Source organism: Eriocheir sinensis, chromosome 40, assembly GCF_024679095.1.
Source record: "Eriocheir sinensis breed Jianghai 21 chromosome 40, ASM2467909v1, whole genome shotgun sequence".
NCBI lineage: Eukaryota > Metazoa > Arthropoda > Malacostraca > Decapoda > Varunidae > Eriocheir > Eriocheir sinensis.
This window is the reverse complement of record NC_066548.1, coordinates 4059111-4085349: the sequence shown is the minus strand read 5'-3', so window position 1 is coordinate 4085349 and position 26239 is coordinate 4059111. Positions and strand designations below refer to the sequence as shown.

At 44.8% G+C, this 26239-nt stretch overlaps 1 protein-coding gene across 1 annotated transcript in view; it reads left to right on the top strand.

The window, feature by feature from the left end:
* The window catches only part of LOC127009420 (protein O-mannosyl-transferase TMTC2-like), a gene marked incomplete at its 5' end in the record, with an annotated part of 99892 nt that extends 74701 nt beyond the window's left edge, over nucleotides 1-25191 (top strand). The window contains 6 exons of the mRNA XM_050882514.1: nucleotides 17184-17298; nucleotides 17740-17887; nucleotides 18026-18349; nucleotides 19534-19618; nucleotides 20129-20307; nucleotides 20504-25191. Coding sequence (XP_050738471.1) covers nucleotides 17184-17298; nucleotides 17740-17887; nucleotides 18026-18349; nucleotides 19534-19618; nucleotides 20129-20307; nucleotides 20504-20671 — 1019 coding nt within the window. The remainder of the gene's footprint in view (nucleotides 1-17183; nucleotides 17299-17739; nucleotides 17888-18025; nucleotides 18350-19533; nucleotides 19619-20128; nucleotides 20308-20503) is intronic.
* Between the last annotated feature and the right edge of the window lie 1048 nt (nucleotides 25192-26239).

Here is a 26239-nt window from a genome sequence, read left to right as displayed (position 1 = left end):
AAAGATGAGAAGGAAGGGAAGGGAGGAGTGGGGGAGAGAGATGAGGGTTAGAATTTGAACAGAAAAACAAAACAAAACAGTAAATAGCTATACAAAGGAAAGTAAGAAGAAACAACAATAACAGAAAAAATAGATAGAAGGGAAATAAGGAAAGAGATGATATATTGGAATGAGAGAATGATTTGTTGACGGTAAAAAGAGGAAAAAGATGACGTAGAGAGAGAGAGAGAGAGAGAGAGAGAGAGAGAGAGAGAGAGAGAGAGAGAGAGAGAGAGCAGGTGGAGGGGATAGAGGGGGCGTGTAAGACAATCACGAAGAGAACAAAGGACCCGTATCATAGAAGGGGAAGGGGGGGGAGTGGGGAGGGAGGGGGGAGGAGGAAGGAGGGAGCGGGGCGTGGGACCTTACACCTGTCATTTCCCCCCCTTCCTCCCCTTCACCTTCTCTCCCCTTTCAGACAGATCCCCCACCCCAATCCCTCCCTCTCTCCTCCCTATCTTTCCTCCCCCTTATCTCCCCTTTACCCCACATCTCTTTATTCTTTTTCCCTTCTCCCTCCCTCCCCTTTCCTCCTATTGCTTTGTTATCCATTCTACTCCTTCCCTTCTCCTTTATCTTCTACCTCATCCTTCCTTTGTTCTTTTGAAGTTTCCATCCTCCCCTCACTTCCCTTTCCTTCCCATTATCTCCTTCCCTTCTACTCCTCCCTTTTTATCCCCTCTCCTTGTTTTACTGATATGCCTTACTCTTATTCTCTTCCCCTATCTTTACCCCTTCCTTTTTCCTTCCTGTCTTCTTTCTTCCTATTCATTTAGTTTTCCATTCCCTTCATCTTCGCCATCCATTGTAGTTACTTTCCTTTCTCTCTTCCTTCCTAAGCTTCCTCCCACCTTCGCCTCTGTTCTCAATTCTCTCTCTACCTTTGTTCCTCCTCCTTTTCCTCTTCCCCCTCCTCCTCCTCCTCCCTCTGTCCTCTGCCAGACACACGCACCTGCCATACTGGTCGAACATTACCATATTCTCTCTCTCTCTCTCTCTCTCTCTCTCTCTCTCTCTCTCTCTCTCTCTCTCTCTCTCTCTCTCTCTCACACACACACACACACACACACACACACACACACACACACCGAAGATTATTTCATCATGTTACTTTCCCGTTCTTTGTTTCTTGCCCCTCTTTCTTTTTGCCCTATTTACACTTTCTTTTTGATTTTTCGTTCCCATCTTAGTTTTCGTGATTTATTTTCCTTCCTCTCCTTCCCGTCTCCTCTCCCGTCATTTCCATCCAGTTATCTCATTTCCCATTTTCTACTTGCACTTTACCGTCTATCTCGTTTTTCCTTTCTGCTACCGGTTCTGATTTCCTTTTCCTTCCATTCTTCTTTTTTCTCTCTATTGTTTCCTCTACTCCTATTCTATTGTTTCCCCTCAATAAATGGATCATCGCCTCTTTCTCTCATTCTTATTCCATTCCTACTTACATATTCATTTTTTCCATCTACTTTCTTCCTTGTCTTTCTTTCCCCTTAATTATTTTCACGATCTCTACCTCTCCTTTCTACGTACACTCGCTCTCACTATCCATACTAATCACCATGTCCTTTCCCCTCCTGTTTCCCCGTCCCTTCTCCCTCCCTCTCACACACACACGCTCTCCCTTCCCAATGAATGAACTACTCAGGTAAGGCCAGGTAACACTCCTCTAAATTAATGCCTAACTGTCCAACACGCCGAGTAACATCCGCAGCCTCCCAGTTAGCCAGTTAACTCTCCCTCCTCTCTCTCTCCCTCTCCCTCGTCTCCCTGTTCCGTCGTTTACTGCACCCCCCTACATGCACACTCTAACCTGTTCTAATTACCAACACCAAGGTAAACACTTCACTTCACTCACCTGGCGCCCTCCTCTTCCTCTTCTTCTTCTTCTTCCTCATCCTCCTCTTCTTCTTCTTTGGTTGCAGTAGTTATCTCACCCTCCCTCCTGTCATTCTCTCCTATACCTCCCTCTAATTCATCCGCACTGCCATTTTTCCATCCCCCTTCATCTCCTTCTAGTCCCTGTCTTTCTTGTTCGTTGTTTTCTTTATATTCTCTTTTTAAATCTTTTCATTATTTCCCCTGTCCTTTCTCCTGTCACTCCATCTCTTTCTGTCTCCTATTTCCTCTATGTCTTTCCTCTCCTCCCTTTCTCCTTTCTTTTCCTTTCATTTCTCTCCTATCTCCCTCCCTTTCATGTCTCCCCTCCTCCTCCCTCATTCCTCTCTTCCTCTAATCCTTCTCTCTATACATCCTTCCTTCCCTCCATCCTTCCTCTTCTCTCTCCCCCTCTATTCCATATCTCTACGCATCCTTCCTTCTCCCCGTTCCCTACCTCTCATCCCTCTCTTCTTCTCTCCCTCTCTTCCACCTCTCTACACATCCTTCATTCCCTCCCTTCCTCCATCTCCTAACAGTCTATTATGATACTCGAGGCGCCTGTGTGTGTGTGTCTGTCTGTCTGTCTCAAGTTGCGCTCTCGCTTTCGTTATAACTTGTTGCCCGTGCCGGCTCGTCTTGCTCCAGAGATGAAAGGACGGAGGCGCAGACAGGTGTGAGAATTGATTGCCGGTGCGTTAGCGGAAGACACAGGTAGCATAAAGGACGCCGGACAGAGAGGCGCGTGGAGTGGACCGAAGGGGAAGAATGTATATAGATAGTAATGGAAAATGATTGATATGGCATTGAGGGAGAAAGGAAAAAAGAAAGGAATGAAAGAGCAAGGAAGAAAGGAAGGAAGGGTGCGTAGGAGGACATGGAATAGAGGGAGAGAGAAGAGGAATGAAAGAGGAATGAAAAAAGGAATGAAAGAGAAAGAAAGGATAGGATATATGAAAAAGAGGGAGAGAGAAGGCGAGGAATGAAAGAGAAGGGAGAAAAGGAAGAAAAGTTCCTCACCAACGACTGTTGCTTAAATTACAGGCTCACGGAGTAGAGGGTAAAGTTTTGAACTGGGTCAAGGCGTGGCTTAGCAATAGGAAGCAAAGAGTGCAAATCAATGGTAAAAGATCTGACTGGGGATGTGTTACGAGTGGGGTCCCACAAGGTTCGGTATTAGGTCCACTTTTGTTTATTATTTATATCAATGACTTAGACACAGGAATTAGTAGTGATGTTAGTAAATTTGCAGATGATACCAAGATCGGTAGAGTAATTGAGTCGGATCAGGACAAGATGCAATTCTGTGTAGGAATGAGGTAGTCTGAGTAACAACAACCCCTCACATAACTTTATATGAAATTACGGATAAAAGTAAAAATGAGAGGAGGGGAGGGTCTTAGTGAGCCCTGCTCTGATCGTAGCCACACAATGCATTCAAGCTAGAAATCGAGCTAATAGGGTACTGGGATTTATTTCAAGGAGCGTAAGCAATAGAAGCCTCCAGTCTTCCTTCAAACTATATTATTTATTATTAGTTAGACCTAATCTTTTCTATAGTTTAGCTATTTCCTAGCCACCAGATATCCTCAAGTTATCAAAAAGGGAGATAGATTTGATGACTGAGTGAGCTGATCAGTTCTAAACAGCCTATTTCAAGACAGTTCAAGTTGTTAAAATCCGAAAAAAGAGAAAAGAAGGTGCGAAAGGAGGAGATTGAGGGATTCAGAAGGGATGAAGAAGGGAATAAGGGAAAGACTCAAAGGTAACGTTTTGGGTAGGTTAGAAAGGTCAGGACATGACGGGTTATAAATAAAAAAGGACCATTGGCAAAGGTGGAAAATTTCAAGGAGTTTTTGTGTGGTGGATGAGTGGTTAAGACACGGAGTAACAGAAATGAGTAGGACACAAATACAATTGTCACATCACAAAAACAAAAATTGGTTTACTTGAGAGGTGGTGGATGAGTGGAATAGGGGAGCACAGGAGCTGCCTGTACAGGTTACAGGGCCTCCTCTAGAAAATAGACTTGATAAATTCATGGACTCTATGTTTAGGTAGGAGAGAGAGAGAGAGAGAGAGGAGAGAGAGAGAGAGAGAGAGAGAGAGAGAGAGAGAGAGAGAGAGAGAGAGAGAGAGAGAGAGAGAGAGAGAGAGAGAGAGACAGAGAGAGAGAGAGAGAGAGAATAGAATAGAATAGAAAAGCTAAGAAGAGAGGAGACTGAGAGAGAAGAACGAAATCTAAAGAAAAAAAAATTTGTTTGTTTGTTTGTATCCATGAGAGGGGGAGACGAAGAAAAAAAAAACGCATTGTCGCATAAACAACAAAACAACAAAGGGGAAGAAATTGGGTGTAGGTAACAAACAAGAAGGAAGAATGAATAAGGAAGAAGGAAGACAAGGGCGTGAGGACATTATTTTTTTTGGCAGTAAAGGAAACAGCTCAAGGGCATAAAAAATAGAGAAATAAAGCCCGCTAATCACTGGCCTTAATAAGATGAGTATAGATGATAGATATAAAGACAGATATTGAGAGCAGAACAGAACTAGCACAATGAGAACAGAACAGGACTAACACAGCGCAGGTGAGCAAACAGCATGAAGGTCACGGCCAGGCGGGAATGTTGACACTCGGAATAAACGCGAATAAACATATAGCAGGCGACACGCGCGTCAAATTCGGCGAATAGAAACATTACATTACTTACCTGGCGACGCTTCAGGTTATAACTTACGTACCAAGTGACATAAATGCCTAGATAATAGTGAAAATGAGAGTAAAAATTATCATATTATTTTTAGAACTCATTTCCAATTAAATAAACAGCAATATGATAATGATCGTTGAATTCACTCTCCTTACTATAACTTTATCATATTAGGCAATGATAATAATAACGCAAATAATAACAACACTAATAATAATAATAATAGTAATAATAATAATAATAATAATAATAATAATAATAATAATAATAATAATAATAATAATAATAATAATAATAATAATAATAATAATAATAGTAATAATAATAATAATAATAATAATAATAATAATAATAATAATAATAATAATAATAATAATAATAATGTATAGCACTCCCTAATTCACCTGGACTAATTATTTATTTCTATTTTCCACAGGTGAGCGTTGGCGAGGGTGACCTGTGTGTGTGTGTGTGTGTGTGTGTGTGTGTGTGTGTGTGTGTGTGTGTGTGTGTGTGTTGACGTCAGGAGGAGCTCAAGAAGGTCACGTAAGTATTAATAATTGTAGTGGTAGTAACAACAACAACAACAACAACAACAACAACAACAACAACAACAACAACAACAATAATAATAATAATAATAATAATAATAATAATAAATGGACATAAATAACAACCACATCCACTGCCGTCACACACACACACACACACACACACACACACACACACCTAATATAAACAAACTCATACATAAAAAAACTCCAACACTCACACACTCCAAGAAACACGAAGCACACACAACAGACAACAAACACACAAACACACAAACAAACAAACAAACAAACCCTCTTCCCATACCTCTCTGTCCTTTTCCATCCCCTTTCTACCCTCACCCTCTACCTCCCCATCCCCTAACCATGCCTTTCCACTCCCTTAACATCCCCACACCATCCCCAATACACACGCACACACATACACAAACTAACAACCTCCTTTCCTATACCTCTCCCTCCCTTTCCATCCCCTTTCTATCCTCACCCTCTACCTCCCCATCCCCTAACCATGCCTTTCCATCCCCTTAACACCCTCCCTCACCAACACACACACACACACACAGGGAGCAGCAGGCGGGCAGATAATGCTATTCCCGAGACGGACGGTGTCAGGAGAGGGGCTGTTTCTCCGCGTTAGTGCGAGATAATGTCGTGGAGGGGCGTGAAGATTTTATTTGGACCTTGTTCCGTGGCTTGGTTTGTCTCACTGAGGGTTACGCTTCACTCCTCTGGCCCCCCGAAACACCCTCCACGGCGCCACGAGGGACGGAGGAGGGGGAGAGGGAGGGACTGAAGGGAAGGGAAAGAGAAGAGGATGTAGGGGCGGTATACTGGAGAGAGGAGGACGGAGAGAGGGAGAGAGAAGTTAGCAGGATAGAAAGGAAAAGGAGGAGGATGGAGGGGAGAGAGGGAGGAAGGGAATGGAAAGGGATTATTGTAGTTGATAAGGAATGTATGGGGCGGTAAGTAAGATGGAAGACCTGGAGGAGGAAGAAGAGAGCTTGCGGTAGACAGGAAAGGGAGGAGGACAGAACGGTGAAAGGAGCTGAAGGGAAGGGAAGGGAAGGGGAGCAGTGTGACCGGCAAGGTGCGCTCGAGCCAGGATATGGATAAGGAAGAGAAGATATGGAAGGGTATGTAGGGAGGGCAGAAGGACTACAGGGAGACTAGGAGACGGTCAATAGAGGGAGGGACGTTAGAGGAAAAGGAAGGGAAGTAGCAGGTGTAGACGAAGAAGAACCAAAAGGCGAAGATGGAAGGGAGGGAGAGAGGGAGAAAAAGGAGTGGTAATGGAAAGGGAGAGGAGGGAGTAAGGCAGCAAGGATATGAGGGAAGGGGGTGGAGAGAGGAAAAGAGAGTGGCAGAAAGGAAGGAAAGGGAGAGGAAGGCAAGAAGAAAGGGCAAGGAGGAGAGGAAGAGGGAGAGACGCAGTAAGGAGAAAAGAGAGAGAGAGAGAGAGAGAGAGAGAGAGAGAGAGAGTAAAAGGAAGGGAGAGAAGAGGGAAAGGAAGCGGCGTTTAGGACTGGAGTTGGATAATTACCGCTGCTAAATGTGGGGCTATTTTAAGTTCGGGCGGCAGCGGAGACGCCAGAAAGAGCCGAGGGTCTGAAGCACCGTTTAATTGTTGATATCTTGCACGACTCTCGAGGTGAATGCTAAAATGTTGTAACGTTTCCCCTGTATCACGTTGTAGCTGGAGACGCTTATTTCAGTCCCGGGTTAAAAGAAAGAAAATGTTTTTATACGACTCGGCTAAATCGTCACTCATCACTAGAAATTACTCTCATTAAGAAATTTATATGAAAAACTGAATTATTTACTAGGAATCGACTCCCCTCTCGTATAAATTGAAATCACTGAATGTCCCTTGAGAAAGTGAAGTTAAAGGTTAGTAGAACAACAGAAAAACAGTGCAGCACTTTTCTCATTAATGTAAAGTGAAGTTCACGAGAAACAGCAAAAGTGTAGACAGGTTGCGATTGTGTTGGGAATAACCTTCAATCCCGGACATGTCTGAACGTGTCGTATATGCCATAAGGGACACACACACACACACACACACACACACACACACACACACACACACACACACACACACACACACACAAACACACACATTAGCCATCTCATCCTCCCTCCCATTCTCTTCTCCCTCCTCTTCTCCTATCGTCATCTCTCTCTCCTATTCTCTCCCTCCATTATCTTCTTTCTCTTCCTCCATTTTCCCTTTCTCCCCCTATCTACTTCACGTCTTTCAATTTCTCTTTCTTTTCTTTATTCCTTCTTTTCTTATATATCTTTCCATCTCCCTCCATTTCCTCTCTCTACACTGTTCCCGTTTTGCCATCCTCACTGTATTCTTTCCATCCTTCACCTCGCCACACACACACACACACACACACACACACACACACACACGAGAGCATTCCTTGAAACGCAAGCTGAACAAAGAAAAAACAGCTAATTATCTGATCGTTCACCTTCCCTCAGAGCGGTTCGTGGTAATCCTGAGCGAAACAGGAATACCAGGAAGGCCTCGCAAGAGTTCACTATTTTGCTTGGCTTTGTAGGCATGAAAAGCTTCGGTGATCAAATGCGTATGATTTTTTGATGTGTTTGAAAGAGATTGGTAAAAGATATGTTAGTTAGGAGAGATAATACCTGTTTTTTTATCTATCTATCTGTCTATCTATCTATGTCTGTCTATCTTCTCACTGTCTCCTGTTTTTTCTATTACTTTTCTGTGTCTGTTTTCTTTTTTGTATTACTTTGTCGTTGATGCTTATGTTCGATTCTCTCTCTCTCTCTCTCTCTCTTGGTTACTGTTTTTCTCTGTTTTCTGTTTATTTTCTGTTTCGTATCTCATTCATACGCATGTTCGATTGTCTGGATTTCTCCTTAACCCCCTTACTCCACCCCACCCCCTCTCTCTCTCTCTCTCTCTCTCTCTCTCTCTCTCTGGGTCGTCGCGCCAGGTACGAGTTAAAGCCCTGCAGAAGGGGACACACGAACGCACGCACGCTCGTCATTTATCACTGGAAACACCGCGGGAAAAGAGCACTGCGGGTCATCCCATCACACGGGCGCGGCGGGGCTAATTCTAACCTTGTCCGGCCTAATCCAATTCTACGTCTTGTTTAATCGATGCCCCCCAACGCAACTCTGACCAATCCCGACCGGGCTCTCTCTCTCTCCCTCTCTCTCGTCTCTTTTCCTGTCCTTTTTTTTCATTCTTGGTTTTGTTTTGTTTTTATTTTCTCTCTCCCGTCTCAGTCTCTCTCTTCGTGGTTTTCTGTCTCGCTGTCTGTCTCTCCCTTATCCTCTCCCTGTCTGTCTCTTTTCACTGTCCATATCTCAGTCCCTTTCTCTATGTGTTTCTCTGCCTGTCTTTATGTTTTCTCAATGTTAAACTATGTTCTGTAGGTCACTATATCTGTGTTTATCTGTTTGTGTTTGTGTGTATCAGTATTTCTGTTTGTTTGAGTCTATTTAGTTTTTTTTTCTTTCCGTCTCTGTGTCTTTCTGTGGCGCTCTGTCTGTCTATCTGTTTCTATCTTTGTCTCTGTCTGTCTCTTTTTCACTGCCTATCTATTTCAGTCCCTATCTTCTCTCTTTTCTTCGTTGGGTGTAGCTCAATATCTTTTTTTTTATCTCTTCAAGTATCTGTGTGGACCTGTCTCTATTTCTGCTTGTTTCTGAATTCAACTTTAATAATTTGTCTGTCTGTCTATTTCACCCTGTCTATGTCTGTCTCTTTTCACCGCCTATCCAAGTCTCTGTCTCTATATTTATTTATCCCTGAATTTGTTTGTATCTCTCTCTGTTTTTGCATGTTTCTGAATTCATCTATATTGTAATCTCTCTCTCTCTCTCTCTCTCTCTCTCTCTCTCTCTCTCTCTCTCTCTCTCTCTCTCTCTCGCCTATTACCTATTTTTGGATCCGTTTCGCTCTATTTTCCCGCTCCGCTGGACGCCTCTCTCTCTCCATCCCATCGAGTCTCTCTTTCCACCGAGTTGTCAGTTCACCTTTAGTCTGCACACCGGCAATGTGTAAACCTAAGCAATTATACATGTAGCGCTCTCTCTCTCTCTCTCTCTCTCTCTCTCTCTCTCTCTCTCTCTCTCTCTCTCTCTCTCTCTCTCTCATGACCTCCTTTTCGTCCTCCTTTTGCCTTTATTCAAGTTCAGTGTAATGTTTTTTTTTGGTATGTTAAAGAAGTCAAGTGTTTAATCTCTCTCTCTCTCTCTCTCTCTCTCTCTCTCTCTCTCTCTCTCTCTCTCTCTCTCTCTCTCTCTCTCTCTCTCTCTCTCTCTCTCTCTCTCTCTGCCGTGACCTCCCATTCAGCTTCTTTTTCCCATTAGACGACCTCAATATAGTGTTTTTTAGTATGTTAACGAAAATACGCATCTATTCTCTATTTTTTCCTTCTGTCTGTCTGTCTGTGCAAATCTCTCTCTCTCTCTCTCTCTCTCTCTCTCTCTCTCTCTCTCTCTCTCTCTCTCTCTCTCTCTCTCTCTCTCTCTCTCTCTCTCTCTCTCTCTCTCTCTCTCGCTCGCTCGCTCCATCCACTCTCTCTTTCCTCTTAGCCTTCACAAACAACGCGTGCATATTTAGAGTAATCCGACATGGACCAGGCAAGGCTTAAGCAGGAGGATAAACATATCAGCTTATTTGGCTTCCCATTCGCCTCGCTTCATCATGGCTCTCCAGGAAACACACACACACACACACACACACACACACACACACACACACACACACTGGCACACATACACACGCACGCACCCTCCATCTCCTCTTTTGTTTACGTTTTTTCATGCATCAAGGCTTTCGTTCCTGTTTGCTCCCGGCTTCCTTGTGTGATGGCGTTCGGTGCTGCCCTTGCCGGGACGATGAGGAGAAAGAGAGAGAGAGAGAGAGAGTAAAGGAAAGCGGTGATGGAGAGACAAAGAGAGACGGAGAGAGGAGGAGGAGGAAGAGAAAAGGGGAAAGGGTGATGGATTCTGTGCCATAGTCGGAATGAGGTGGAGATAGAAAAGAAAGGCGTTGATGGAGGGACAAAGAGAGACACAGAGAGAGAATAAGGAAGAGGAAAAGGAAGGGGGAAAGGGTAATGGAGAAATGGGAGAAAAATGATGGTTTAACAAGGTGAGGAAAGGGAGGAAAGGAGAAGGACAAAAAGGAAAGAGAAAAGGAAGGCGGTGATGGAGAGAGACGAAAGAGAAACAGAGAGGAAAGGAGAAAGAGGGAGATAAAGAGGAAAAGGGTAATTGATATAGAAAGAGGATGATTTGGCAAAGTGGAGAAAGGGAAGGTAGGGAGAAAGATGTTAGTAATAGAGAACGTAAGGAAGGAAGAGAAAAAGCGATTGGAGGGAGTGGACGATTTGTTAAAGATATGCCAGAAAGATAAATAGATAGAGATATATAGAGAGAGAAGATTATGAGGGTCAAAGGAAAATGAACTAAAACTGAGAGAAATACACAGAGAGGAAGAGATGGAAAGGAGAGAGAAGGAGGGAGGGAGGAATGGGAGACATCAGAGAATAGAGAGAGAAAAAGAAGTGAAAGATAAAGGAACGGGTGAGAGGGGAGAGAAATGGAGGGGAGCAAAGAGGGGAGTTGTTTATCTGCGCAGAGAGAGAGAGAGAGAATTTTCAGCCAGCCAGCCTTTCCAAAAATGTGAGGCGATTACATTCACGCTTTTAAATGACTCCCTCCTTCAGTGCAATGCTTAAGGAAGGGAGGACGGGGCGGGCACGGGCGAGGGCGAGGAAGGGAGAACCGTGAAAAATGAGAGGAATTAAGGGAGGAGAGCCGAGAGGGTGAGCGGCAGAGGGAGAAAAAATGTATACTATATGTATTTTGGTAAAGGTCCGCGTAGTACAATGTTCCATCGTTCTCCCATGGCTCTATTTTGCATACTCTCTCTCTCTCTCTCTCTCTCTCTCTCTCTCTCTCTCTCTCTCTCTCTCGTATCTATATTTAGCATCACAATAAAAGATTCAGAGAGAGAGAGAGAGAGAGAGAGAGAGAGAGAGAATAAAAATTTTCAGCGTCCAAAAATATGACGCCGAATAATGACGAAGATAACAAAGGAAAAAATGACAAAAGACTTCGATTAGGAGGAATGAGTGACGTAACGAAGGAAAGGAACGCCGAAAAGATGAGGAGAAGGAGGGGGAGGAAACGAGGAGTCAGGAGAAAGATTAGTAGTAGAAGAAGAAGGGAATGGAAGACGGTGATGATTGATGAGATAAGGACATGGGATACAGTGGAAGGAATGGAAAGAATAATGTGATGAAATATGTAAGGAGAAGCGAATGGAAGGTAGGAAATGAAGATAAGAAGAAAGGAAGTGAAGGAAGAAGAAAGATACAGAAGAAAAAGAAGAAGAATATAGGAGAAATTATAAGAAGAAATGGTGCAAGAAACAGAAAAGGAACAATCAAAACAAGAGAAATTAGGTCAAGAAAAGAGAAAATGAAGAAATTGCAGGAAGAAGAAGAAAAAGAACAAGAAGCAAGAAAAAGAAGTAAGAAAAAGAAAATTAGAAAACGAAGAAAAATAGGAGGAAGAATAATAACAGGAACAAGATAAGAATGAAGAAGAGTAAAAAAAAAACTGTAGGAGGAATATAAACGAAGGAAGAGGTATAGAGAAGCAAGAACGCGGAGCAACAGGGCAGAGGGCGCTCGTTAGCCGCATAAAGGAGCGAGGCCACAAGTGCTTCATCAGTTTCGATTCAGATCTGTTCGCTGGTTCGGATGCGCCCTTGTTATTTGATTAGTGAAACTTTTCATTCGGGACGAGTTTGAAACCAACATGAAAAAAAATGACTATATACGTACGAAATATCAAGTGGTGGATTTTGTTTTCAGTTTGATTTTTGTTTAGAATTTGAATGTGATTTTTTTTTTATTTTATATATATCGTTAAGTATAAGATATTTGATCCAGTCTAGTGCGTCATTTAACTTCGCCATCATTATAATAGTTGTAAAATTTCCTTGCTTTGAGAATGTTAACTTTCTTTTCATAGTTATTTTATTTTATTTTCACTCGGCTATACTTGTCATTATCACACTTTATCCGTATTTATTTTTATCATTTTTTATTATTTATTATTTTTATACTCTCCTATACTCTCCATTTCCACACTTTTTTTTTATTTATTTCCTCTCATATTTCTTTGTCTCGGTTACTCTCGTCATTTTCAAACAATACTCCCATTCTCACATTTAAATCCTTTGTCTTTCCTACACTCGTCAATTTCAAATACAACTACTATTTCCACGTATATTTCTTTACCGCGGCTACGAATGTCTGTTTAAACATTATTGCTATATTCCCATGGTCAGTTATTTCTCGTACCTTCACTTTTCAGTCTAAACATTACTCCTATTTCCATCTCTCTCTCTCTCTCTCTCTCTCTCTCTCTCTCTCTCTCTCTCTCTCTCTCTCTCTCTCCCCAAGGATCTATATTTGTATCATGGTGTGTGTTTAAAATGTTATAATGATATTTGCAAAGAGGACCTGACCCCTCCCCTCGCACCCACACACAGACACGATAATTTGTTCTTCCATCTCATCTAGTCAGTCAATCAGTCAGTCAGTCAGTCAGTTACAAGAGAAGGGATCGTAGCAATTATTTATATCATACAGCTGAAATCATCCATGCACATACGAGAGAGAGAGAGAGAGAGAGAGAGAGAGAGAGAGAGAGAGAGAGAGAGAGAGAGAGAGAGAGAGAGAGAGAGAGAGAGAGAGAGAAAGGAAAAATGGCTACAGAAAGTGAAAATGCTCTGAACACACTAACAGCAGAAGTAAGAGGAAGTAAAATTGGATAGAAAAATACACATGCGATGGAAAGTGGAAATAGAGGATAGGCGGTAGAGTACTGGAAGGGAGAAATGCAGGATAGGATGCGGGAAGGGAAGGGTAGGAGGAAGAGTAGAGGGAGAAAAGTAGGAGAGAGAGAGAGAGAGAGAGAGAGAGAGAGAGAGAGAGAGAGAGATTGACCTGACTTAACCTTATGTACTCTAATTTCCTCCTTTACACCAATCCCATTCATCTCTCTCTCTCTCTCTCTCTCTCTCTCTCTCTCTCTCTCTCTCTCTCTCTCTCTCTGTCTCCATACCTCCTTTCGTTGCTCTCTAACCTCATTTATAATCAACAACAAAAACAACAACGACAACAACAACAACCAGGTGAAACAATTTTTAAGGCATTTACATTAGTGAGAGGCCTTTACTTCCCCTTCTCTCTATATCTATCTATCCATCAACCTATTTATCTGTATATCCCTAAACGCACAACATAATAAAACACTCTTATCATAATTAACGGACAAGTGAAAAGAAAATGCATCCTTTCAACGCAGCGGAAAACCTTACCTATAGAAACAAAAACAAAAAAAAACAAAAAAAAAACACGACGAATATGTAATGTAATTCTTTGACATTTACCAAGTTAGTTAGTTTATGGCATCAGAATAGAGGGGGAAAGAATACTGTAAGAAACCTTCCATATTAAACTGACGAGGAACGGATATAACACACACACACACACACACACATACACACACACACGCGCACGCAGAGAAAAGGGATTTATGCCATGACTAAACTAAACCATCACCACCAAGATCTAACGTTAATTACAAACAGTCTGTCGGCGTCCAAATTCCGGGTCCAGTAATATCGAGGCCAAATATTCCGCGCGGGGCTTTCCTCTATTATATTCTCTTCGCCGGAAAATACAAGTTGGTCGGACGTCAGGTGGGACTCAATCAAAAATGTCGACTGTCTTTTGTGTCGCGCCCTTCCTAGCATCAAAGGTAGAGCTCCGCCTCGTCCTTGGCGTGGAATATTTTTACTGACTCTATATTTGTTTCGATGCAAAGAGAGGCGACAAGTCATGACCCGGTAAAATGTAAGGCTTTGGTGACTTCAGATGATTTGCCTGACTGACTTATCTTCACACCGCCCCTACTGCTATTGTTTCCTTGATGAGCTAAAGATCTGAGCGATATTCACACACGAAGTAAACAAACACAGGGGGCTGCGCGTTTGTTGTGCGGTGTGAAGCCTCTTACTAACAATTTGCCTCGAGCTGAAATGAGCCAAACACTCCAAATAGTTTCATAATTAGTTTAGCTTGACTTTTAATATTAATAGAAAAAATTGTAGCACTAAGTAATTAGGCACAAGTCTCGCTGCATCTATCTCCTGAAATTGTTTGTTAATAAGTCAGAGCAGACGTAATTCTAGCCAGGATAAGAAAACACAAATAAAATGGCTACATAATCCCATCAGTTATGCACCTAAAAAGATATAGTACCAAATAATTAGGCACAACAGTTTCAGCGTATCTATGTCTGAAATTATATGTTAAAGAAATAGAGGAAATATAATTGGAGCCAAGATAAGGAAACGTATATTAAATGGCTTCAGCATACCTTCTTTTAACTGTTTGTAAAGAAAGCACCGGTGAATGACGTCACGGCCAAGCAAACATACATAACAGTATCGCTCTAGGCTTACTTTGCAACCTTACTTCCGCGAGACTTGCGTGGAGAGAGACGAGCACACAACAACACCTGTGTCTGTGTTTGCACGGGAAATGAAAACACGAATGATGTGGAAACCAAACAAGCAGACAAAATCTGCTTCATATTACGTTTACCAGGACGCCCCACTTCGCTCCCCCCCCCCCGTCCCGACCACCGCCTGCATGAAAGGAGTGAAACAAGATCATAATAACAGCGGAGGTCAAGGCAACCAAGCAGACAAACACGTAACGCATTTTCATCACCGTGTGTGCGGGTTTACGAGGGTGACCCATGAGGGGTTTTCAGCTTCTTAACGCGGGTCAGAGCCACGCGGGGGACTTGTTATGAAAGCCATTAGGTGGTTTATCGCCGGAGTTACGACGCCGCGCCGCCTGTCCCCCGCAGCGGTAAGGTGTTGTCGCGAGCTGCTGTTAACCGGATGAAACCAAGGCTCGCCGGACTTACCTGACGCTCGTTAATTCCCATCAATTGGACTGAGCTTGCGACAGGGCTCTGGAGGCGGGCTGTGGGTGGTGAAGGGTGACTCGTGGCTGGTGGAGGAGGCAGGGAGACAGTGAAGAGTGACACGTGGCTGGTGATTGAGGCAGGAGGCAGGGAGCGGGTGCCTGGCTGGTTAGGCAGAGGCAGGGCCCGTCACTTTAACATATTCCTCCCAGGGTGAGTTTTATCCGCTCCACATCGAATATTCCTTTCCCAAACACACAAAAAAGTCAACACTGTCCACATCGGCGTCAGGGTAAGTGCTCGGCGCTCTGATTTTCACCTTCATGGTCAAATTGAAAAGGTGGCAGCTGGAGCGCCGGCCAGCCAGGCGAGGGTAAATACACTGACGCACGACATGGCCGCCGGGTTTGAAGTGTCGACCCGCCTGACGAACCCTGTATTGAATCGAAGCTCTTGCCTCCAAAACAAGCAAGCGGAAATGGTAAATAGAGCGCGGCAAAGTGTGAGTCGTGTTCTTTTCACTTTGGTTTTCAGCCGCGCGCCCGGGACGCGACTGACTAAAATATAAGTGTTCCGCCATAATATTTTACAGACATTCTGCTTCACATTCTCATTTGTTGCGTGGACCAGTTCGAGTCAGGAGCAGCGTTGCCAAATTATCGTACGCATCGCATTTTCGTAGTTTCTGACCTATTATAACCAGCAAAAAGAACGAAAACCATCTGTATTTAACCGTTTTAACGATAACTTTAATTTTCTATCGTTATTTATGTGCTTACGACAATCTTGGAGCCTAAAAATGGTAAATTCAATGTTCAGAGTACGACAATTTGGCAACGTTGGTCAGGAGTCACATGCACGGCAGCGAAGGAGGAAGAAAACCCGAGTTTGGAGGGGTGACTACTTTTCCTGACCCGCATTCAGATTCGTGCAAGATTTAATTAATTGGGGAGCGGTTGATTGAGATCATTCACTCGGCCAATGAGACCTTTTCACCGGGTGTAATTACCTGCACACACACCTGCTTGTGCAAACCTGCCCCCTCGCCAGGCGAAGACAATACCTTTTGTTTACTCCTTATTAGTGCGTTCGTTCTGGTGCTTCTTAATTAATTTTCCATTTATCGTCATAGCTGTTGTTGTTGTTCGTCTTCCTCCAAGCTTTTTATTCCTTCTATTTAAGAGCAGAGGTGATGAAGAATTTTTAAAGTTATATATAGAAGAAAGGAGGTTCTTGAATGCAAAACGAGGACGATGTCAAAGGTAATGAATATCATACAAAAGATAGTTGAAGGCTCTAATGAGATGAGAATATACGGCACATTCAGATATTATTATGTCGTCCTGTATTCCTGGCGCTCCCCGCTGTCACGGCTCCTCCTCACTCCGCGCGCGTGTCGTATCTAATTAGCGGCACACACCTGGCTTTTTACCGCGTGTTTACCTGCTCAGCTGCTGCTTCTTTCTCTTTTTTATCTCTCTATTCTTAGAACGAAAAATATACTATGATTGCCACCTGTCAAGAGCTCTAAAGTTCATTTTTCTCTCCGTCCAGTCATTTATATTTTAATCTGGGTTAGTCTCCGTCACAGTTGCGATCTGCCAATCTCTCAAAGTATTGGTTATTTTATCTTTTCTATCTTTTACTGTGCTTTCTCTCTGCTGCGTGAGGTCGCATAGCCATCAATTCAAATCAATTTCCATCACACATAACACCTCCCTACCTTTCCTAGTGTTTGTTCCTTACCCTTTTGCCACTCGTACAGTCCAATTTATAAATCCTTGCAGTGATCTAACATATGATACATTAGTCTCCATCACACTTACAACCTGTCCACCTCGCCTGACATTGTACTTTTCTCTTCCTCAGCTCCTGCATTTTCCATTTTTTCCGTCATTTAAAAGTGCAGACTTTCATTAAAGGTCAGTTTACATCACACTTAAACTTTTCCACATCTTTTAACACTTATTATTTTTTTCTCTATCTTCCGCAGCTCTGTCTAACCTGGGCGTGGTGTACAGCGAGCAGGGGCGGCTGCCGGAGGCTGAGGCTGCCTACCGTGCGGCCCTGCGTCACGCGCCCTCCATGGCCGACACCCACTTCAACCTGTGAGTCCCGCCGCTCGGTGCCTCCGCTTTAACGTAACGTTCCTGGGCCGGACATGTCGGTTCGGTCCGTAATATTGTGATGGCGGACATAAGTCATTCCAGTCTGACTAAATGGGTTCATTGCGATTATATATATGTATATATATATATATATATATATATATATATATATATAGAGAGAGAGAGAGAGAGAGAGAGAGAGAGAGAGAGAGAGAGAGAGAGAGAGAGAGAGAGAGAGAATATGGCTGCGATTTCCTTATATAATTTTTTGGGGGGGTAAGATTGGAATTCAGATGTTTCACACAATTGATGAATCCTTAGAATATTATTTATTTTCAGAGTTTAAATGCTCATAAAGGGTATCACAAAATGTAGTTCAGATTAAGTTTCGTCCCTTTCCATTACTTCTCTACATTATTTGGCGTCCGTCCGTCACCACAGGGGCCTGCTGTTGGCGTCCACGGGGAGGGCGGAGGAGGCCATCGAGAGCTACCACGCCGCTCTCAGGAGCAGACCGTGGCTGGCGCAGGCTCACTTGGGCCTCGCCGGGGCTCTCCAGACCCTGGGGCGGGAGGCTGAGGCCACAAAGGTATGTGTGTGTGTGTGTGTGTGTGTGTGTGTGTGTGCTCCGGATTGTGGAAGGCTGCAAAACCTGTCACAGACAAGTGCCTCATAACATGTGGTACGGGCACGGTGAGCCTCACCAACAAGTGTGTGTTTCCGGCAGGTGTTGGAGGCGTGCCGCGAGACAGGGTCAGCCCCGGCGCGGGACGGGCTGGGCCACTCCTGGGCCGTCACCACCTGCAGGCAGCGGCTGGCACGGGCACACCTGCTGGCGGGCAGACCTCACTCGGCCCTGCAGGAGGTGGCCCGCGCCCTGCAGCACGCCCCGCAGGGTTACGGCGCCCACTCCCTGCACACCCTAGCGGCGGAGGCACACCTGGAGGCCGGAGAGCACGCCGAGGCGCAGGCAGCCCTCTCGCGCGCCCTGGCGGCCCACCCCCACCACGTGCCCGCCCACCTCACCTTCTCCAGGATGCTGCAGGCCAACGTAAGTAGCCAATCCGCCACCCTTACACACCCTGCACGCCTCACACAGCCCCCTTAACGTTCAGGCTCACGGCTCACTGGAGCGTCTTCACACTAAATATTAGCCCCCTACGTCCTTCCCTGGCCCCTGGCCCTCAACGCCCCTCTCTTTGAGTTCACCTTCCCTTCACTCGCCTCTCCCTTATCTAGGCGTTCTTAAAACGCAGTAGTTTTTTAAATTAAGCGTGTGATACCATGAAAATGTTACTAGTGTCACGTAGAATATAAAGAAATTATTATCAAATATTAATTTGTACAATGGAACGGAAACCAAAATGTTCTGCAAATGCTAATACAATAAAATTAATGTTAGTGGAACGCCAAGTATTAAAAATTGCGCTATTATTTGTGTCAAAATCTTAATGTAATTGAAGAATGCTGTTCCCATTTTGAATTATTGATAGTGAATCATTCTGGGAAATATGCCCTGGTTCTCTTTAAACAATGACATTGTTTAGGACCTAAACTTTTCTCTTTGTTTAAAGCAGTACTCTTGAAATATTAAGTTAGCTGTGGTTTTGCTGCAATAATACTGCACCAGAACCCATCCATAACACTACTGCACCTCTACTATTCTCTGAATATCTATGTACGGAACAAACGATATTGTTCCTCAATATTCTCAATAACAAATTCATATCACTAACTATGAATTCACTCCAGCGTTACTACCACCAGAGACAGAAGTACGGCCAGTGCCAAAAAACAGCCTGCTTCTATTTTCACGACACTAACGATTTTTTTCTTTTACCTTTCCATTAGTATCTTACCATTCGTGCAGCGTTACCAAACCCTTATCATTTCCATTCTACCTTTAAGGCAGTGTTGCCAACTCCTTTTGAGACTTGCCCCTCTTCCCCCCTCGCCTCGCCGGCAGCCGGGCGGTGTGCGGCGGCTCGTAATGCCAACAAACTTACCTGCACATTTTCCGCTCGAGGTGCTGGCGGCAGGTGTTGGCGGAGGTAATGTTCCACTTAGGAGCAGCTGAACCACCCTAACGGGGAAAAATGCATAGGGATATAAAGCCGGCGGAAGCTTAAGCTGGAAACTTATGGTACGAAAAAAAACTATAGGAAAGAACAAAGTCAGTTTATGTGGACGTTAGGCAGGTCGCGAAGGCTAACCCCCTGAACCCTCCCCCTACAGGGCAGCCGCGCGGAGGAGGTGGAGCAGTGGCTGCGGCGCGCCGTGGCTCTGGCGCCCAACGACCCTCACGCCCACAAGCACCTCGGTGAGTGCCGCTGAGCGTAAGAATCTTGCTTCAGGCGAGAGCAGAACTTTTCTCGCAGCCATTTTCTAGTTTCCACCCATTACCTTTATCACAGCCATTACCTCCCTCGCAGCCATCACCAATCAGCCATTACTTTCCTCTTACACATTACACTAAAGCCTTGAGAACTAATATCTAGGTCATCTCTCGCCCTCCATATCGCAGGCCATTGTTCTTGGAGCCTTTTACCTCCGTAACATGGATCCATAATAACGACTAAACGCGTGACTACTTCCCTTTGCCTTCCTTTTTTGCTCCGTTCAGCCGCTTTGACTCATTCCAAGTTGATAACACCTCGTCATACTTACCCACACTTCACACACTGTCCTTAAACGCCCAGCACAAAAGATGTTTCCAACTCAACAGACGAGCAGCCATTCCCACGCCTACTTTGCCTTCCTCCCAGTTTATAGACACCAAACAACTCCTTCATATGATCCCCAGCTGACTCATCGCCCTTCCTTCCCTCAGGCCAGTTGTTGTTGGAGCAAGACCGCGTCGAGGAGGCGGTGGGGGCGTGGCTGAGGGCGGCGCTGCTGGACTCCACGGACCACACCGCCGCTTTCAACGCCGCCACCGCCCTCAGGCTCGCCGGGAGGAACCAGCACGCCGAGACTTTCTACAGGAGGGCCGTCCAACTCCAGCCAAAGGTACGTAAACATGTTTCTGGCCTGTCCACTCCATCACTGCGGATATCCTCGGCAAATTTTGGGTTCCTTTTCAATTAGTCTCAATATCATGGTTAAAAAACTTATCCGGAAAACCAATACTGGAAGGCCGAAAAAGTCACACACACACACACACACACGCAGCTATACTCACCCCATCCCCCTTCTCCCCTGACAGGATGTGGCCAGCCATCGTAACCTCGGCGCTATTCTCCACCTGAACGGCAAACTGGAGGAGGCGAGGAAGCATTACGACGAGGCCTTGGCGCTCGCCCCCGGGGACCCGCAGACCACCACCAACCTCCAGAGGCTCTCGGCACTCCTGCACAAGAAGGGGCTGTCCTAGTGACCCGCTGTAGGACGCTTAGACCCACCCTCTCACTATTATTATTACCGGTCCCACGGAGTCCCCTTAACATAGCCAAGAAGAAGTTATTCAGTCAGTCAGTCAGTTGGGTTATAGTACCTTGACGTAGCTAACCCGCGGGCGCTTCCGATAACGATTATATTCTACTTATATCCACGAAGGTGCGCTGAGTAACCTTCCTACTACAGGACTACAGGACACCCGTTACTACATTTTTCTTTCCCGGTGGCGGCAAATCGTGTGGCTGTTGTAGATTTGTTGAGCCGGATGTCTGTCTGTCAACCGCCAGCCGGACCAGCTGCGCGCATCGATCAAGAATCCCCTCAAGTATCAGGAGCTCAAACTCGTAGCAAGCAACCCCAGACGACCTGCCTCGGGTGCTCTGGCGGCTTTGTAGTATTCCTGTTTTGACTTCCCCCTCCAGCCCTCCCCTCATTCCTCTTCCCCTCACCCCATTCCCTCTCCTCCCCGTATTCCCCCAAGCGGTGTAGGTGTGGAATCCCCCTCAAGACTCTCCAAGGCTCCTCTTCGAGTGTGTGGAACCAGAGATCGAGAACGGAGAAGCATGTCGAAGTGGCCGCCGCGAGATGAAGTGTCGGAAGTGATGAAAGAGACCGAGACAGTAACCGAGGAGGAGACCAGCAGTCGTCACTTCTCTCGCGCGAAAAGCAAAGAAATAAGAGAAAACATCATCCCATTTTACGATACCGGGGTACATTTTTGACGCCCCATTTATACCTTTCTCGATATTATTTCCATTTTTTTTTTCCATAGCCTTCACCGTTTTTTTGTTTTTCTTTACCAGCCGTACACTCTCTTCTACCGCCTTCCCATTCTCTCCCTCCCCTCTGCCTTTCTACCCCCCAACTAACGATCCCTCCCTCCCATCTGTATATGCTTTATCGCCGTTTATTTTCGTCTGGCTTGTCGCTGCGGGGCTGGTGAGGACGGCCGCCAGGAGGGAGATTACAGACACGCTGAAGAGAAAGAGAAAACGTGTCCCCTCTAACGCACATATATGAAGGATGACTCCGCTATTACCTGCTGCGGAGGGCACTCATGTACTGGTCTGTATTTCACTTTACTCTCTCTCTCTCTCTCTCTCTCTCTCTCTCTCTCTCTCTCTCTCTCTCTCTCTCTCTCTCTCTCTCTCTCTCTCTCTCTCTCTCTCTCTCTCTCTCTCTCTCAAACGGACTGCTTCTGGTCTAGTCATTCCAAAGATTATGTTATCGTTCCATATAATCTTTCCTGATCTCTCTCTCTCTCTCTCTCTCTCTCTCTCTCTCTCTCTCTCTCTCTCTCTCTCTCTCAAAAACCACGTTCACACAAGACTGTCTGCGTGCGAGTATTGTTCAAGGAGCATCACATCATCTGGTGAGCCAATGGAGCGGATCGAGGCAGTGAAGAGTGGTTCGAATCCTCGCCCGACGACGCTTCGGAGCTTCTCTCTGTGTCCCTCTGTGGTAAGCGGCCTATAACGTCGGTGTTCTGTGTAATATCTGTTTTCATTTTCTTTCGCTAATATCGCATCACTCACCAGACAAGTGGAAGCTTTCAACGTCAGTGGAAATACTTACTGAGAATATCCTTGTGTTGCGGGGAAGTGTTCGCGGCGTTCGGGCCCGAGGGCTTGAAGGGCGTACAGGCGTGAGTCGGTCTCGTTTTCTCCTTTGCTCTCCGCGGCGCTCCCAGACCCAGCGTCAAACCGAGTGAGATTAAGGTTAATGCAACAGCGAAGTGTGTGTGTGTGTGTGTGTGTGTGTGTGTGTGTGTGTGTGTGTGTGTGTGTGAAGAATGAAAATATTAAAGGTGATGTATCCAAGCACTCTCCAGTCATCATCGCCGTCTCTTTCATCGCTGCCCGGACGGAGCCTCTCGTAGGAAGGCCCTTGTGTAGGACTTCCGGGGCCTTGGATCGTCTGTGCACCTCTGAGTCTCCACACTGACTTAACCCTTTGTCTGTGTCATGACCTGGGACATTCCTGGACACCAGTCTGTGATATCTGCCAAGTAAGGATCATCCCAAGACACTGAAGCACAGAGTTATCAACCATGTTCCCCGCTCCCCGCCCCGCCCCGCCCCGCCAAGCCCCTGGTGATGCGGGACGGGCCAAAGGAAGGTGTTAGGATGTTAGAGCAAGACGCAGTGAGGGAAAGCCAGTCTTCGGCAGGGGTGGGGGTGGGGGGAAGGTTTTATCATCATCCACCTAGTTCATGTTATAGAGTTCTGCCTGATACGCACGGCACTTAGCATTCCCAGGTGAGTGAGTGGCTCCTTATTGATGCCAAAGTTTTCCTTGTAAGGGAGGTGAATACAAACACCGATAAAGGACGACCTCAAAGAGACCGAGGCGGGTTGAATTTCGGTCACGAGGAGAAGGATCCAAATCTTGTGACGGAGCGACGGTGGGCGCGACAAGCTTCACACGGCCTCTGTAGGGAGAGTGACGGCAAAAATCATAGCACATGGCCAACAGCTGTTTCTGTACAAAAAGAATAATTAAGCAAATAACCAGTGCTCTGCTTCCATTACGAGTGGCGACAAAATTGTACGCTCGGTGGCATTTCTCTTCTCTCCTTTCCAGCGACCTATCCAACGTGTTAAGTAGAAACTCGAGGCAGACGCCAGAGTCAGGGAAGCGTTCGTTCCTTGCGTTACAGTTTTACATGGCGCACTTGAGGCAGAGGAGCATTTACCTGCGCTGCCCAGGTACACTTCCTTACCTGTCCTGCACCAAAGATGAAGTTGATGAGAGAATCCCGCGTCTCCTGTAGTCATTCCTCTAGTCAGCCAAATAGTGTACTACTACTTCTCTGTTTGCTTTACATTCATGTTCTCATCGCCCTTTTCTGCAGGTTTTTTACAACAATCACATTCACGTAGGCATAGCTGACGCCTACCTCGTAGCTCGCCGCGCCCTTCTCTTGTGCGTGGCTGCTCGTAGGGCTCCAGAGACTCACCTTCAGGCTTTGTAGAAGTGTACGAACGAAAGGACAAAGCAGTATAGATATTTTTGTACATACAGCATAAAGGTGGTGGGTGGGAAAATAGAGGTAAAAGCGTACCACGTGAAGATAATCAGTGAAGGACAGTCGAAGTGAAAGGAGTTGAAGAGAAAGAAAAGGGAGTTAGTAGTTTTATTGGTCACATTGGAGGAAACAAATTGCTTTATCTCCCTTCCAAAAGCCTTTACACTATTTCAGCGAGTGTTGTCATGCCGGAGTCGAACCAGCGTCCCCTGAAACACTGAGTCGGAACATTTTCTCGCCATTCACACACACTTAAGTGGTTTAGTCTTACTCAATAGACGGCCTTTGGGAGCACTTTTATTCAGTTAACTGTCAAAACATGTGTGTGTGTGAGAGAGAGACTTTGTGTGTGTGTGTGTGTGTGTGTGTGTGTGTGTGTGTGTGTGTGTGTGCCCCGCACGAGATCAGTGTATAAACCAGGTGTGCTGCAGGTGATACGGAAGAAACCTAATGTTATCCTCTAATTAGTATCATGTACATAGCCTCAAATTATATAGATATATATACGATGATTTTTTAAAGGACCTCTCTCCAACAGACCTCTATCTATCTATCTGTCTATCTATCTGTCTATCAACATTTATCAATATATATCTTTCTACCTAAATATTTCTGCCTACATCTATCAACACATGTATATTTCTAATCTATCTGTCTATCTACATTTATCAATATATATCTTTCTACCTAAATATTTCTGCCTACATCTATCAACACATGTATATTTCTACCTATCCATGACTGTTCTTCGTATACATGTCTTCATTTCCTCCTCCCCTACCGTCTGTATGTAAACCTGTGCATCTCCTCTCGTTCCCCGCCATTATACATTCCTAAGCCTCCATCATACATATATACGTATATCCACCTATTTTTCATTCTTTTTTTTTGGTCATTCCTTCCCACTGTCTCCCTTTCTAAGATGTGCCTAAGCCTCTTACTACAACAATTCATATTTGTATTTATATTCTGCGACTTTCAGCCTTGTAAGACTAGGAGACAAGGGTTGTTTTTCCCCCACACGACCGACCTCGGTGTAAGTGAATGCACTCAGGTAATATCTTTTTGTCTTCGCTAGAACGACGTGGGCGAAAAACGGAGAGCAGCAAGCTGATTGGTCAATGAAAACAGCTTCCTTTACCCTCATTGGCCGTGGACCGAAATAGCGCCCGGCAATGAGGGCGGAGAAAAAAATATATACATAGAAGCTTTGAACATGTTTTTAGACTTTAACCTAAGACCAATAAGAGTAATATTGATAACCATACTACTTTCTTTCCTTTTTCAATCATTCCGGGTCTTGCTAATCGCTCTATCTTTTTAATTAAGGGTGAAAGTCGCTGAATCCGGCTATACCAACCAGAATAAACGGCTCGTATTATACTTCGGTGTTTCTACCAAATAAATAATGTGCCGAGACTAGTGATATGTTACAATTAATATCAAATATATTATATGTGTTCATTATGCGTTGTGTGTGATTTCCCTAATATGGCTTAAGAGGAGGAGGAGGAGGAGGAGGAGGAGGTGAGAAATGATTAAGAGGGAGATGAAGGGAGAGGAGAGAGAGGGATAGAGGGTTGATATAATGAAGTGAAACACACACACACACACACACACACACACACACACAGATAGATAGATAGACAGATAAATAGATAGGAAGACAAAGAGACACAGAGAGGACACACACACACACACACACACACACACACATAGACGTACAAACAAACCTGAATGCGTAATCCCCGAATAGTCGTGTCCTGAATGGCTCATCAGCAAATAGAGGGGAGCGCGTCCGCCAATCACAGGGCTGAAACACAGGGAATTAGACCTCAGCGACAACGACCAAGACAGAAAAAGAAGGGACGAAAAGATGAACAAAAAGAAGAGAGAAAAATGAAGCTGACAAACACATGGAGAGGAGGAGGAGTTTGTAAGGTACGTAGGTTGCATAACAGAGCAAGAGAAAAGCGACCGAGACAGAAAAAGATGAAAAAAATGAGAGGAAAAGATAAACTAAAAGGAGGAGAGAAAAAAGCTGATAACCACGTGAAGAGGAGAGGAGGGGAGAGGAGCATGTTAGGTACGAAGTAGGAATAACAAGAGAAATTCAACCGAGAGAGAAAAAAAAGAAGAGACGAAAAGATAAACAAGAAGGAGAGAGAGAAAAAAAATGAACCTGATAAACACTTCAAGAGGAGAGGAGCTTGCAAGATACGAAGTGGGAATGACAGACGTAGAGAAAGTTGACCGAGAGAAAAAGATATGACGAAAAGATGAAGAATGACAGACGTAGAGAAAGTTGACCGAGAGAGAAAAAGATATGACGAAAAGATGAACAAAAATGAGAGGAAAATAGAAGCTGATGAACACGTGAAGAGGAGAGGAGCTTGCAATGTACGAAGCGGGAATGGGAATCAAGAGTTAATGCTAAATGTCTCGTTGCTCTCTGCTTGACCTCTCCCAAGATTTTTTTTTCAATGTTCCTCTTTCTCGACCTATTCACCTACCTCC